At 42.8% G+C, this 13,968-nt stretch overlaps 1 protein-coding gene across 1 annotated transcript in view; it reads left to right on the top strand.

The window, feature by feature from the left end:
• Nucleotides 1-13,968, top strand: part of FNDC3B (fibronectin type III domain containing 3B) — a 310,175-nt gene that overhangs the window by 219,293 nt on the left and 76,914 nt on the right. Inside the window, 4 exon segments of the mRNA XM_081953443.1 lie at nucleotides 2,683-2,821; nucleotides 5,570-5,623; nucleotides 10,645-10,769; nucleotides 12,679-12,853. Coding sequence (XP_081809569.1) covers nucleotides 2,683-2,821; nucleotides 5,570-5,623; nucleotides 10,645-10,769; nucleotides 12,679-12,853 — 493 coding nt within the window.

Below are 13,968 nucleotides of genomic sequence, written 5' to 3'. Positions count from 1 at the left end.
GTACCAGAAATGAAAGGCCTTTTTACTATATTTTGACCCAAGTAGCAATAAGAAGAGCACTTAGATTTATATACTGCTTTACAGTACTTTACAACCCTCTCTAAGCGGTTTACAGAGTCAGCCTATTGCCCCCAACAACCTGGGTCCTCATTTTACCCACCTTGGAGGGATGGAAGGCTGAGTCAACCTTGAGCCTGGTGAGATTTGAACTGCCAAATTGCAGGCAGCCGTCAGTCACAAGAAGTAGCTTGCAGTACTGCACTCTGACCACTGTGCCATTGTGGCTCATGTAAATATCACAATTTTAGTGGTAATAAGTAATAACATTCCAATGTGTCCAGTTCGGTGAGTGCATATTTTGCACGCGTGCATAGCGTTAAAAAACCTCCAATTTTAAGCTCTAAAACTTACCTTCTATTGCAGCGCCAGTGAGTTAAACAACTGAGGCGCAGCAATCCACTGTGCCGTGTGAATCAGCGGAGTTGAAAAACACGGAAATATAGGAGAGGATAGGGTGGGGGTGGGTGGGCGGGGCCAACTGATCACCGGAACTACTGGTTCTCCTGATGTGGTCTGAACCAGCTGAATCCCACCCTGAATGTGTCCCACAAAGAACAGTCTTCTATATTTTCAACGCTCAGTGCTATTTTTTGAAATATTAACCCTCATATGCTTAGGCTTAGACTAACTTTATTGTCACTTTGAATGTACCCCAATCATCATACATTAAAATGAAATTACATTGCATACAGGGCAGTGATGGGTTTCAAAAATTTTTAGAACCTCTTCTGTAGGTGTGGCCTGCTTTGTGGGAGTGGCTTGCCAGCCATGTGACCGGGTGGGAGTGGCTTGCCAGCCATGTGACTGTGGCCAACTTGTAAAATGTATTGAAACTCACTTAACAACGCTCTTGCTTAGCAACCAAAATGTTGGCTCAGAAACTCTGGCATTGAAGTGTGCAAGTCTTAAAGCTGTCAAGTTACAAGACCCTTGCACCCCTAACCCTTTAGAAAAAAAAACCCAGAGATGTTCAAACTTGACAGCTTTAAGACTTGTGGACTTCAAGTCCCAGAATTCCTCCTCGTTCTTCATCTTGATGATGTGAGGACAGGCGGGGGGGGGTGCGGGAGCTGAAACCGGTTCTAAACGGCACTGTAGATTTGTGGAACCTCTTCTATAGAAGAGGTTAGAACTGGCAGGAACCCACCCCTGATACAGGGGGTTGTGTGAAAACTGTAGGGTATTTTGAGCCCTGTTGCTAGCATAATTGTTAAAGAATGCAACAATTCTTGCTTCTCCTGATAAATTCTGATTCATTGTGCATGTTCTCATAAGAGAGATTCAGAGAGGAAGAAAACCATTCAAAAGCACAAAGACCCTTAGACATTTTCAGCTCAGCCGTGGGGTTAGATCAGGATAGTGGCATCGCCATTTGAAAAAATAAAACTAAATTTAGCTGGACTCAGAGTTGGCAAGGCATTTGTCTAGACTTGAATGCAGTTAATTTTATGTACTCTGGAAGGTTCTTTTTTGGAAACTGAGTAATCACCCTTAAGCATTGGAGCTGGTATCTCCCCCCACCCCCCAGTGGTGCCATGGTCCTTTACTACTAATATCAGCACAATATACCCTGTTTTCCCCAAAATAAGACCTCCCCGGATAATAAGCCCAATCGAGCTTTTGAGCACATGCACGAAAATAAGCCACCACCATCCCAAAATAAGCCCTCCCTGAAAATGTTGCAACACAGCAGCAGCCATGAGGTGACCACGCTTGCCACCTCCTGCACCTCAAAAATAATAAGACCACCCCAAAAATAAGGCCAAGCACTTATTTTGGGGGTCAAAAGAAAATAAGATCCTGTCTTATTTTTGGGGAAACCCGGTAATTCTTCTTCCCTTCAATCCATTGCATAATACTGGGGTCTTTTTTTAATCTGACCTAACCAGACATCTTTGTTTTATTTATTTAAAACATGTCTATCCTGCTTCCTTACAGCTAAAGTGACCTGGTTATCCAATTCTTTTTCTGTCTAGTCTCTTTTCATGAAATTCAGTCTAATAAAAAAATTGGCCCCTGGATAATTTAGGACTTTTGATTAGGGCCATGTACAGAGTATGAATGATTAAACTATAACTCCAGATGGGGGAAATTTGTAAATGAATAAATTTGCTCTAATTCTCACCAGTGTCTCATATTCGGAGTCACAATAAGGGCTTCAGGTGTGAATGAAGGCCCTGATGTTGCCTATTTCTGCTAAAACTCCTCCAGACATTGTGTAGGAATTAAAACACTGCTCCTATAGCAGGGAAGCAGGGGAGCTTGTTAAATCATGGGTAATGATACTAAATACATTAATTCATAATTAAATGTGCCTAATCTAGTGTTTTTGCATGCAGCAATCCTTTTAAAAAGTTCACATAATTATGTTTATACTGTGCTCTTAGAAGGGACGCGCTGGCTCAGTGATGAAGTCGCTGAGCTTGTCAATCAGAAAGGTCGGCAGTTTGGCAGTTCAAATCCCTAGCACCGCATAATGGAGTGAGCTCCCGTTACTTGTCCCAGCTTCTGCCAACCTAGCGGCTCTTTTGATAGATTGAGTAATGTCATGAAACTCACCCAATAACTATTAATCAATAATAACAATAAGTGCAGTTTCTTAAACTTTGTTCCATTTTTCAGGATACACGCTATGTACAATTCCGTGAAAGGATCTTGCTCAGAACCCGTCAGTTTCATCACCCGTAGCTGTGCTCCAGAATGTCCTTTTCCACCTAGGCCTTCACACAGGACCAAAAATTCCTTGACTTTACAGTGGAAGGTAAATCTTCTGAGGAAAATGTGTGTGTGTAGGCAGTCTTCTCTCTTCTAAAATTCTTCAGATTTCCATTTTCTTCTCCTTAACCCCCAGCAGTGGTGGGTTTGTACAGGCGTACTGGTGCCTGGCCGGAGCACCACATACAGTTCTGGTACAGTGCTCTAGAGGGCCCGCCACCCGCCCTTTGTCCTTACCTGTCTTTAAACTCTTCGGCGCTTCCACGCAAATGCACGACTCATACAGTGCCTGCGCAACGCTCTGCCGAGCAGCTGGAGCGTTACGGAGGCTCATGGAGGTGTCGCTGGAGGGTAAGACATATGCGCACACTGCATTCATGCGGAGGACGCCGGGCCGGTTGCAATGGGATCCAGAACCCATCACTGAGCCCCAGGTAGATAAAATTGATGATTGGAAGGTGTATCACTCCACCATACCCTGAAGGTGTGAAACTAGGAAGCACTGTTTGACTTTCTCTGCATGTGAACATATATTGTGTCTGTGTACTTAAAAAAAATTAACTGTTTTTCATTGCATCCAAACAAGGCACTTTGAAAGGATAAAGTTCTTTTAGCCAGGAAAGCCAGCATCTTTCCCACCTAGCTAGCAGGAAAACTGAGACTTGCTAATTATTATTTTTTCTTACATTTTTACACCTTTCAAGTTAAAGTTCCCTGGCTGATTCACAAATAAAAACACAAATATAATGATTGATTGATTGATTGATTCTGCAATACAAGCACAATTTAGCCCGAAATAAAACGAGGCAATAATTTTTTAAGAAACAAAAGATAACAAAAAGTAGAGGCGGTAAGAACAAGAAGCAAACCCATACTACCCAAGAGGAACTTTAATTATTTTTGTCAAAGGCCTCAATGTCAACTTTTCTGGATGTTAACAGCCAGAAGATGGCAAGAGAGAGGTTTGGAAACTCGGAATAAATGGTTTCTCTTCTACTGAATTACAGGTTTCCTTTCAAGGCAAAGAAAATTGTCAGTAATCGAGTTTGGAGAAAATGCCTAGTTTCCAACGCGATAAGAATTACTTTCAGATTTAAGGGAATTTTAACCCTCTTTTAGTTGGGAACTGGATTATTTCATACAACTTTGTGGATCTTTTTTAAAGGGCTGTTTTCTGCCTTAACCCTGAGCGATCTTAGATCTTAACCACTGATTCTCATCTTAAAAATTAGTAGGAATGTTACTACTGTTACTATATATAAAATACAACCTTTTCTGTTTTAAAAATACCCAATATGCTATTTCCGACAGTTAGGCTAGTATTAACCATGTCAACATACATCTTCTAATAAAGGGATTGATATGGACAAAATTGTTCAAGTTAAACAAGTTTCAAATAAAGGTATCTACCTTAATCAAAGAACTACAAAGGGGAGGGGGGGAAATCACACAGCCAATCAACACTGTAAGCTACTCTATATAAACAGGAAGAAAATCCCATACGTTTTAGCACTGGTGATACCTAACAGAACAGAATGTAAGGGAATAACAGAGTTGGAAGGGACCTTGGAGGTCTGCTAGTCCAACCCTCGGATCAGGCAAGAGATCCTATACTATTTCAGACAAATGGTTGTTTAGTCTCTGAAACATTCACATGCAATCAACCAACCTCAGAGAGCACCAAGATCTCCATTGTACAAATTTTATGTGTAAAATTTATATCCCACCTTTTCTACAGGTGTTCCGAGTGATGTAGATTAAAGTCCCTTTTTCAAATGAACTTCCGTGGCTGAAGGTGCTCTTGAACCTGATACTCCCAGGTCAACTCCAACATCTTAATTAACATACCACACCAGCTCTTTTAAAATATGTTACTGTTCTCTTGCATGAGTGAGATGCGGTGGCTCAGTGGCTAAGACGCTGAGCTTCTCAATCAGGAAGTTTGGCAGTTCAAATCCGTAGCGCCGTGTAACAGAGTGAGCTCCCGTTACTTATCCCAGCTTCTGCCAATCTAGCAGTTTGAAAGCACGTAAAAATGCAAGTAGAAAAATAGGAACCACCTTTGGTGGGAAAGTAACAGCGTTCGATGCGCCTTCGACGTTTAGTCATGACTGGCCACATGACCTCGGAGATGCCTTCGGACAGCACTGGCTCTTTGGCTTTGAAACGGAGATGAGCACCGCCCCCTAGAGTCAGGAACGACTAGCACGCATGTGCGAGGGGAATCTTTACGTTTACCTTTTACTCTCTTGCATAATTTAATGATGTTGTAACCTCCAAAGCACCTGAGGGTAGGACAAGAAGCAATGGGTGGAAACTAATCAAGGAGAGAAGCAACTTAGAACTGAGGAGGAATTTCCTGACAGTTAGAACAATCAATCAGTGGAACAGCTTGCCTCCAGAAGTTTTGAATGCCCCAACACTGGAAGTCTTTAAGAAGATGTTGGATAGCCATTTGTCTGAAACGGTATGGGGTTTCCTGCCTAGGCAGGGAGTTGGACTAGAAGACCTCCAAGGTGCCTTCCAACTCTGCTATTCCTATTCTATTCTATTCTATTCTATTCTATTCTATTCTAATAAGAGCAAGAATTCCTACACTTCCTGGATGATAGCATGCCCTTTTTTGAAAGCATTAAGGCATCAGTGAGATTCATAATGATCCTGTTTTTCTTTTCATGGCACTGCCATTGATCTAAGCTTCCTGTTGGGGAATTTTCTGGTGTCTTTTTTTTTTTTTTGAATAACATTTATTCCATGACCTTCTCCAACCTTCCGTTTATGTTTATTTACACAGGCCCCAATTGACAATGGTTCAAGAATCACCAGCTACCTTTTAGAGTGGGATGAAGTAAGTGTGCCAATTATTTTAGAAGGAGAAAATAAAAACCTTTGTCCTTTATCTTAATTTGTCTCTACATGCTTTATCCAAATGCAAGGGAATGAGAACATGGAAAAATTGTTCCACTGGTTCGTTAATTCATTATTTAGAAATAAATGAGCATTTCTGAATATTTTTGAACCGGTAGTGGTTTGTTGGCCTGGGTCGCCAGAACTGGCAGCGACCCAGGTCTGCCATGCCTCCAAACCAGTTCCCCGGTTGGTGTGGCATGTTTACCCCCCCCCCATTTTTTAATGTTCTGCGCATGCGCAGATCTATTTATAGGCAACTGCAACAGCAGCAACCCACCGCTGGTGTGGCGGTAGGATTAATCTTTCTTTTTCACTCGCTTTGCTTTTTTATAAAACAGACAAGTGTAAAATCAGGTTTTCAAAAACAGTCTGACACATAACCACATTTCTGTGGGAGTCAAATGCCCCCAAATCACACGTTTGTCTACAAAGTCTGGTTTGTAAAGGAATGCATTTCCAGTATAAAATTTACATTTCCCTAATACGAAATAGCCCTTGACTTACAACTACAATTGAATTTTGGTCATAAGCCTTTACTGCCGTAGGTCAAGTGACCACAGGACTGGACTCAATTTTATGACTCTTTTCATGATGGTTGTTAAGCGAGCCACCATGGTTGTACAGCAAATCACCCATTCGTTATGTGAATCACATGGTAGTAAGTCTAAATTTAACTTATCCAATGGTGATGTCTTGCCATTTTGGGCTGGAAATTTTCACAAAAGTCGCAAAATCTGATCGCTTGGCTTCAGGATGGCGCAGTGGGTTGAAAATGCAGTTAGGTGACTGCAGGAGTGATGCAGCAGCTATAACTTCAAGGGATGGTTTTACATACCTTTTCTCAACTCAGTTATAACAGTAAAAGGAAAGGACAAACAAGAAAAAGCAAATGTTTGATCCATCATCTACAAGAATATACTGACATTTTATAGATAAACTAGCGACAATTAAATTAGCTACAAATGTTTTCCCTGTGCCCCCAGAAGCATCAAGGAAAGTGATACCACCTTGTTATTTTGCTAGCTTTAGAAGTAGCTTCTTGTCCGCGATATTTGCACTAAGCTGTTTGACGTTGTAGTTCTTTTCTGGTATGTAATCTGTGTGAAGTACATTGTGTTGGTCTCGTGCAGGCAGGCCAAGTTGCAGTAATGTTTTATTGATCATGGCCACATATTTGTTCTCAAAAATAATCAAAACCTTGTTGAAAATGTCCAGACCAATCTAATGTTGGATTTTCCCCCTTACCAGAGGGAGCCCCCTTGTGGAGTACTGTGAAGCCATTACCATTGCAACTCCACTGTGCTGTACAGTAGAAGCCATTTATGGCAGTATGGTAGAAGCCATTTGAAGGCACAACAAGCTGTATCTTAACAGAACATACACCCTAAGGGGGGGTTGGGGTGTCTTAACCCCATAGTAATTGTTTCCAGAGAGTCGTCTGTTTGGTTGAAATTGCTCGAGACGTTCCAGAGTTATGCTGAAACACACACACACATTTATATATAAATAGATAGGAGAAATTTCTGGTGATTCTTGTGATGATAGAAAAAATAATAATTTTAGAAGGAGAGTTTTCAACTTATTAGTTACAATTAATTTATTAATTACAATTGCAATAATTTTATCCTGCATCCAGATTCTAAATCCCTTCCCTCCCATCTTCTCTTTCCTCAGTTTCTCTCTTTCTCTGATAGTTGAGCTAGAGAAATGTACAGGTGGTCCTCGACTTACAACAATTCATTTAGTGACCATTCAGAGTGACAGCAGCACTGAAAAAGTGACTTATTGCCATTTCTCACACTTTGGGCTGTATCCCCATGGTTATGTGATCAAAATTCAGATGCCTACTAACTGACATACCTTTATGACAGTTGCAGTGTCCCGAGGTCACATGATCACCTTTTGTGGCCTTCTTGACTCTTGTAAAGTCAGTGAGGAAATCAGATTCACTTAACAATCATGTTACTACCTGGACAATTGCAGTGATTCACTTAACAACGATGGCAAAAAAGATCGTAAGATTCACTTAACAAATGTTTCACTTAGCAATATAAATGTTGGGCTCAATTATGGTCGTAAGTATGAGTCAATAGGTGTGCTTAAATGGTTGGTTTCTTCTTTTTTCTTTAACAACCCACCACCTTTTCCCTCACATTTACAACTAATTCCATAATTCTAAATATATCTTGTGTACACAATCTATATATATAAAAATCTGTGTGTGTGTGTTCCACCATAACTCTGGAATGCCTCGAGGAATTTCAATCAAACTTGGCACACAGATTACTTAGCCTCTGGAAACAAATGCTCTGAGGGTAAGGCACCCCTAACAGTCCTCGGCAGAGGTGGTATTCAGCAGGTTCTGACCAGTTCTGGAGAACCGATAGCATAAATTTTGAGTAGTTCGGAGAACCAGTAAATACCAGCTCTGACTGCCCCCATCTATTATCTGCCTCCCGAGTCCCAGCTAATTGGGAGGGAATGGAGATTTTACAGTATCCTTCCCCCACCATGCCCACCAAGCCACACTACGCCATGCCCACCAAGCCACTCCCACAGAACCGGTAGTAAAAAAAAATTGAATCCCACCACTGGCCCTTGGTGGGGTTATTCTGTTAAGATACAGCCTGTTGTGCCTTAAAATGGCTTCTACTGTTACAGCACTGTGGAATCACAGTACTCCACAAGAGGTCTCTCTCTAGTAAAGGGGAATAAATAAATAAATACCCAGGCAGCAACAGGTTATCAGCTAGTTGTAGATAATCTTGCCCAGGAAATATATCCAGGCAACATGTGTCTAAATGTGAGAGTGAATTAGTACAGTAGTTTGTTTCTTCAACAGATGTTTTTGTTTGTATAAACTCTGCAGAATTGCTCTGTTTTTCTCCAGCAGTGTCAAAGCACAATTGATATATTTTCATAGAGTGAGTAGGCTTGTCCCAGGGCTGCTGACCTTAAGACAATCATAAGTATTGTGAAATTTTGGAACGTAGGAGAGAGGATTTGCCTGACCTTTGATAAATTAGCATTATGTTTCTTCTCCTCTGTAGAAAAGGGGGACAAATCTTTGTAAAAGCATTCTGTTTATGTGGGACATGAATTGGGGGGGGGGGTGAGAAATAGCTTTGGATTCCAAGAAATCAGTAAGTCAAGTGGATCATTTTTGCCTTTGCTTCTTGCCCAAAATTGCAGCTTGCTTGAGAAGATTTCCAAGCAATTAATGCCTACATTAATTAGAAATGTCAGCCAACCTCTGGTGTCATTAGCAGTTGGAGTATGAAATACGACACTTTGTGAAACCATTGAAATGGCTCCAATCTGAATTTAGCTCAGGAACATGAAAATGTCAAATTTGGTAGCGTATTTCTGAGCACATGTGAAGGATAGAATCTGAATAATCCGAGCAGCAGCACCCAAAGGTTATTCCGAATCTTTCCGTCGATGCTTTTGCATCTAAAACGTTAGCCTGTTGTTGGAACAAGTTCTGGGCCACTTAAATTTGACAAACGTCCTAATTGTCCAATGCAAGAGGTCAGAAGGGGGATTTATTGGAGGAATAGCATTTCCTTTCAAACCCTATTCTTCGGTGGTTGCGGAAAATGTTGCAATCAGGGAGGGACGGGGGACTATTAAGAGAATAAAATCTGGCCACAAATATTTCTTAATGTTTCTTGGAAGCATTAATTGCAAAAGCACCGAGAGAGAATGGAAAAATGGAGTGAAGGGATACGAACACCATCTCCAGTTTCCTGGATTCTAAGCCCTTATCCTTCAGTGACCCCAGTTCCCACATACATGTTCAACAATTGAGGTAACTGTAAGATGCCATAAGTTGGTGCCCGGAGAATAGAATCTCACCACTGCAATGCTAACATTGCATCTGCTTTTTGCAATATTGGACTATCATGATATGTGTCACCCAACGGCCCCTTTAGGTCAAAATTTGGCCAAAGCTGCATCAATGAATTGCTGAGTGCATCTGCCGATATTTCAAAGGATAGATATTTTTGCAGTATTTCCTCTTGAGGTGCAGTTTCCCATTGGTGGGATTTCTCATTGTTCCTGGTTCCTGGGAATTTTTTCAGCCGCTGTGATGGAGGGAGAGAATGTATTCCAGAGGAGCAAAACACAACAAAGTGTACATCGTTTGTGTGAGCGAAAGAGAGCTAAGATGGTTCATTTTTAGTAGTTCTCAGTAGATGTTGGATGTAGCAAGTGGTTAGTTTTAATGTGGCAAGATTTCTGTCTATAGGTGAGGAACAATAAGGGAAATTGCTTAAAAGAACCTCAATGTGTCTTTCTTGGTTTTTGGAGCCTGGCACCTACCTGTTGAAGCCAAGATGCTGGTACCCCTTGCCACTCTTCCTTCCCCCTAGCACTTAGACTTGTATACCACTTCATAGTGCTTTTACAGCCCTCTCTAAGCAGTTTACAAGCATATTGCCCCCAACAATCTGGGTCCTCATTTTATCCACTTCAGAAGGATGGAAGGCTGAGTCAACCTTGAACCGGTGAGATTTGAACTACTGAACTGCAGCTCGCAGTCAGCTGAAGTAGCCTGCAATACTGCACTCTAACCACTGCGCCACCCTCATTCTTTAGAAATAATTGAAGGAATGATTTGTCCACACCACCTCCCAGTGATTGATCCTCTCCCCTTAGGATAATTTTTTTCATGACCCCTTTGTGCATCTGGATATCGTTTTCATTTTCCATCATGCTCACCTGCCCCGCCCTCAGAGAATCGCCGTGAAGCCATTCTTCTGGTTAAAACGTGTTGTACAGGATAGAAAGGCGAGATTAGTAGTTGAGTGGAAATGTCTAGAAAGGCTGCATCTTACTGCGAAGATGAGTAAATGATGAGCTGTTTATATCCAGTCAGAAGGAAATGCTCTTTGCTTTGGGAAGAAACAAAGAAAATTGAAAGAGCTCATAAGAATCCACACCTTTGTCTTCCAGGGGAAAAGGAGCAATGTTTTCAGAGAATGTTACTTTGGGAACCAAAAACATTACAAGGTGACAAAGCTGTGTCCTGCTGTGGGTTACACATTCCGATTAGCAGCTCAGAACGAAATCGGCATAAGGTAAGTCTGATTGATAACATGCTCCAGTCATCAGTCAAGCTGTCTCTAAAGGCCAAACTCAGCTGAGAAAGAAAAGCGTGGCTGGAGAACACAAAAGAGCCATTTGTTCCAGCATCCTGTTTCTCACAGAGGCCAATCAGATGCCGTCCGGTGTTGTTTCAGGGGAGAGGTTTTTCCATTTCAGAGGGAGTTTGAAATAGCTTGCTTTAAAGCGAAATGCAAATGGATACACATCAAAGCCTAGTATGAAAGAGCATCGAATAGGCATAAACCTGGATTACAAAAAGAATGTTGTGGCCTGCCAGCGGCCAGCGGAGCTAGCAGCAGATTCTGAGATGAGGAGGTTGGGGAGGAACATGGACTGGTCCTCGAGTCTGGGGAAGGCTCTGATGAGGGCTCTGTGTCAGAGGCAGAGAGAGGGCCAGGGCTGTATGCCAGCTATCAGCTGCCTTCAGAGCAGTGGTGGGTTCCTACTGGTTCAGCTGAACTGTTAGTGGTTTGGCAGCCTGGGTCGCTGGAACCGGTAGTGACCCAAGCCTGCCACGCCCCCGAACCCCGAGATGTAGACTCCGCTATCTTGTTTTTTGCTTCTGCACATGCACAGAACAATTTTTATTGCACTGTGCATGCAAGTGCAATGCACATCAAGCGCACGCAACGCACCCACAAGCCAACCAGCAGTAGTGACTGCCGGAACCCACCCCTGCTTCAGAGGCAGGCATCAGTGAGGCAGATGAACAGCTGGAGCCTGTTCCCAGTGTATGCGTCTGCAGAGCTGCCAGACGAAGGGAACAGCTAAAGAACAGGGGTCAATTTGGGAGTAAGGCCACAGGTGTATAGCAAATGGCCCCTCCCATAGGGAATGAAGAGGAGCGAAAGGGGAGTGGAGTTTGCAGGAGACAATTAGTTCGCTTAATTGGTTTGTGACTCTCCGAGACTCCTTGCCAAGTTCTGCAGATATCGGCCTGTCAGCTCTCCAATCCAAATAAGGTCTGTGACTGTAAATCCTCCTTTGAAAGAATTTGCCTGCTGTGAATGAGCAAAATTTGCTGTAAATTAATAAGAGGGTTTTTTTGCCGGGAGAAGGAGTTTGTTTCATGCTCTTGGGAAGCCTCTGTCAGAACAGAGAAGCACAACCCAATCCAACTTCCAGGTAGTATTTAAATAGTATAAAGCAAAATCTTGACAGAAATAGCGTCAGACAAAATAGGCTATTAAAAATATCCAGCTCTTGTATCTAATAATTTAGAATATGAATCTAGAAATCGCTATTGATCAACAGATGGGGTAATGTCTATGTTTGCATCTGAGATGTACAAGCCTGTTCCTGATCACCAGAATGCAAAGTTAAACCACCCCATGCTGAATTGAAGGATTTCTGAGCTTGTCCATACTGTCTTTAATCCGTTAAGCGTAGCTGAGAATCAATAGCGTAATCTCGGCTAAAAGATGGAGATGCTTCTGTTATGAATCACAACCACGTTCTTCCTTTTTCAGAGAGAGAATGGGGTTTAGCATGCGCATAATACATGTCTAGCAAGGAGTGGTGCAGTGGCCTAGAGGTGGAGCTCTCACCTCACAATCAGGAAGCTGCGAGTTCGATCCTAGGTAGAGGCAGATATTTCTCTCTCTGGGCACAATGAGGATATATCTGCTGAACAAAACTCCGCGTTGGCGTCAGGGACGGCATCCGGCCAGTAAACACTCTCCTAGCTCCATTCAGTTGCCTAGACTTCACCCCGCAAGTGATTGTGCGGTCGTTAAATGAACATGATGATAATACGTGTCTAGCAAACAAGGAAGGGGCACTTTAAATAATAGACCCACTGCTGTTCCACAGGGTGTAATTCCAAACTTTTACTAAAGAGCATCCTTCCTCTCTTCCCCATCTCCCCCCGCCATTCCACAGTGGCTTTAGCCAAGAAGTTGTATGCTACACTTCAGGAAACATCCCTCAGACCCCTTCAGCACCAAGACTGGTCCGTGCTGGGGTAACATGGATCACACTGCAATGGAATAAAGCAGAAGGTTGCACACCAGAAGAAGTGATTACCTACACCTTGGAGATTCAAGAGGAAGATAATGTAAGTTTTGAAATCCAAAGTAACAGAGCAGACTAACAGAGTTGGAAGGGATCTTGGATCTTCTAATCCAACCCACTGGTGATGCAGGAAACCCTATAGAAAACCCTATACCCATGATGGCAAACCAATGGCATGCGTGCCAGGGGTGGCATGCAGCGCCCTCTCTGTGGACACAGAGCTGTCACCCCAGTTCAGCTCCGCCATGCATGCGCATCCCTCCGGTCAGTTGATCTTCGGGTCTCTGCTGCGCATGCATGAGGAGCAGGGGCATGCGAGGGGCCATGTGTGCATGTGCAGGGGGTGGGGCACATGCAGGGGCCCATGTGTGCATGCACGGGGGTAGGGTGGGATGCATGCACAGGGGGGGGAGCATTGCATTCACATGCACACTTGTGCACTTTGGGCACTCGGTCGGGAAAAAGTTAGCCATCACTGCCCTATACCATTTCAGACAAATGGTTGTCCAGTCTCTTCTTTAAAAGCTCCAGTGACGGAGCACCCACAATTTCTGGAGGCAAGTCCTTCCACTGATTAATTGTTCTCACTGTCAGTGCACTGATGATGTTATCTAGTTTGGGTAATGAAACATTTGCAAGAAAACAACCAAATTCAGAGAGCACCAAGGACCCCTCACTTTTATAGTGGCCCACATTTTGCTTTGCCTTCGTGGAAAGTTAGCATTACAGGGTGGTCATAATAATTCTGTCCCATGCTCTAAATCAGGAGTGGGGAACCACAGTATGTCCCGATTTCAACTCCCAGAATTCTGGGACTTGAAATCCACAAGTCATAAAAGGCCCATGGTTTAGACCCCATCTCTGCTCTAAATCCGTAAATGCAGTTGAGCCAATAACCGTTTCTAAACATTCTCAACTCTCCTTAGTTTCTACTGGACCTTGCAGGGTACCAACAGAGATTTTAAATTTCCCAATATTTTCTTACGTGGGCAGCCGATGCCCTTTTGTTTCTGTTGAGTTTGCCCAACGTGCTTCTGTAATACTAATTGCACCCAAAGGAATGTAATGTCATCTCCTCAATTTCCTGTGGGAGACTCAAGGGCTCCTTCTGATTTTTTCCCCCTGGGCTTCAATCCTATCCTAACAACTTATTGCAAT

The sequence above is a fragment of the Natrix helvetica genome (genome assembly GCF_964273705.1).
Source record: "Natrix helvetica genome assembly, chromosome: 5".
Taxonomy (NCBI): Eukaryota; Metazoa; Chordata; class Lepidosauria; order Squamata; family Natricidae; genus Natrix; species Natrix helvetica.
Note: the sequence above shows the minus strand (reverse complement) of the source record. Positions and strands in the feature narration are given on the sequence as shown.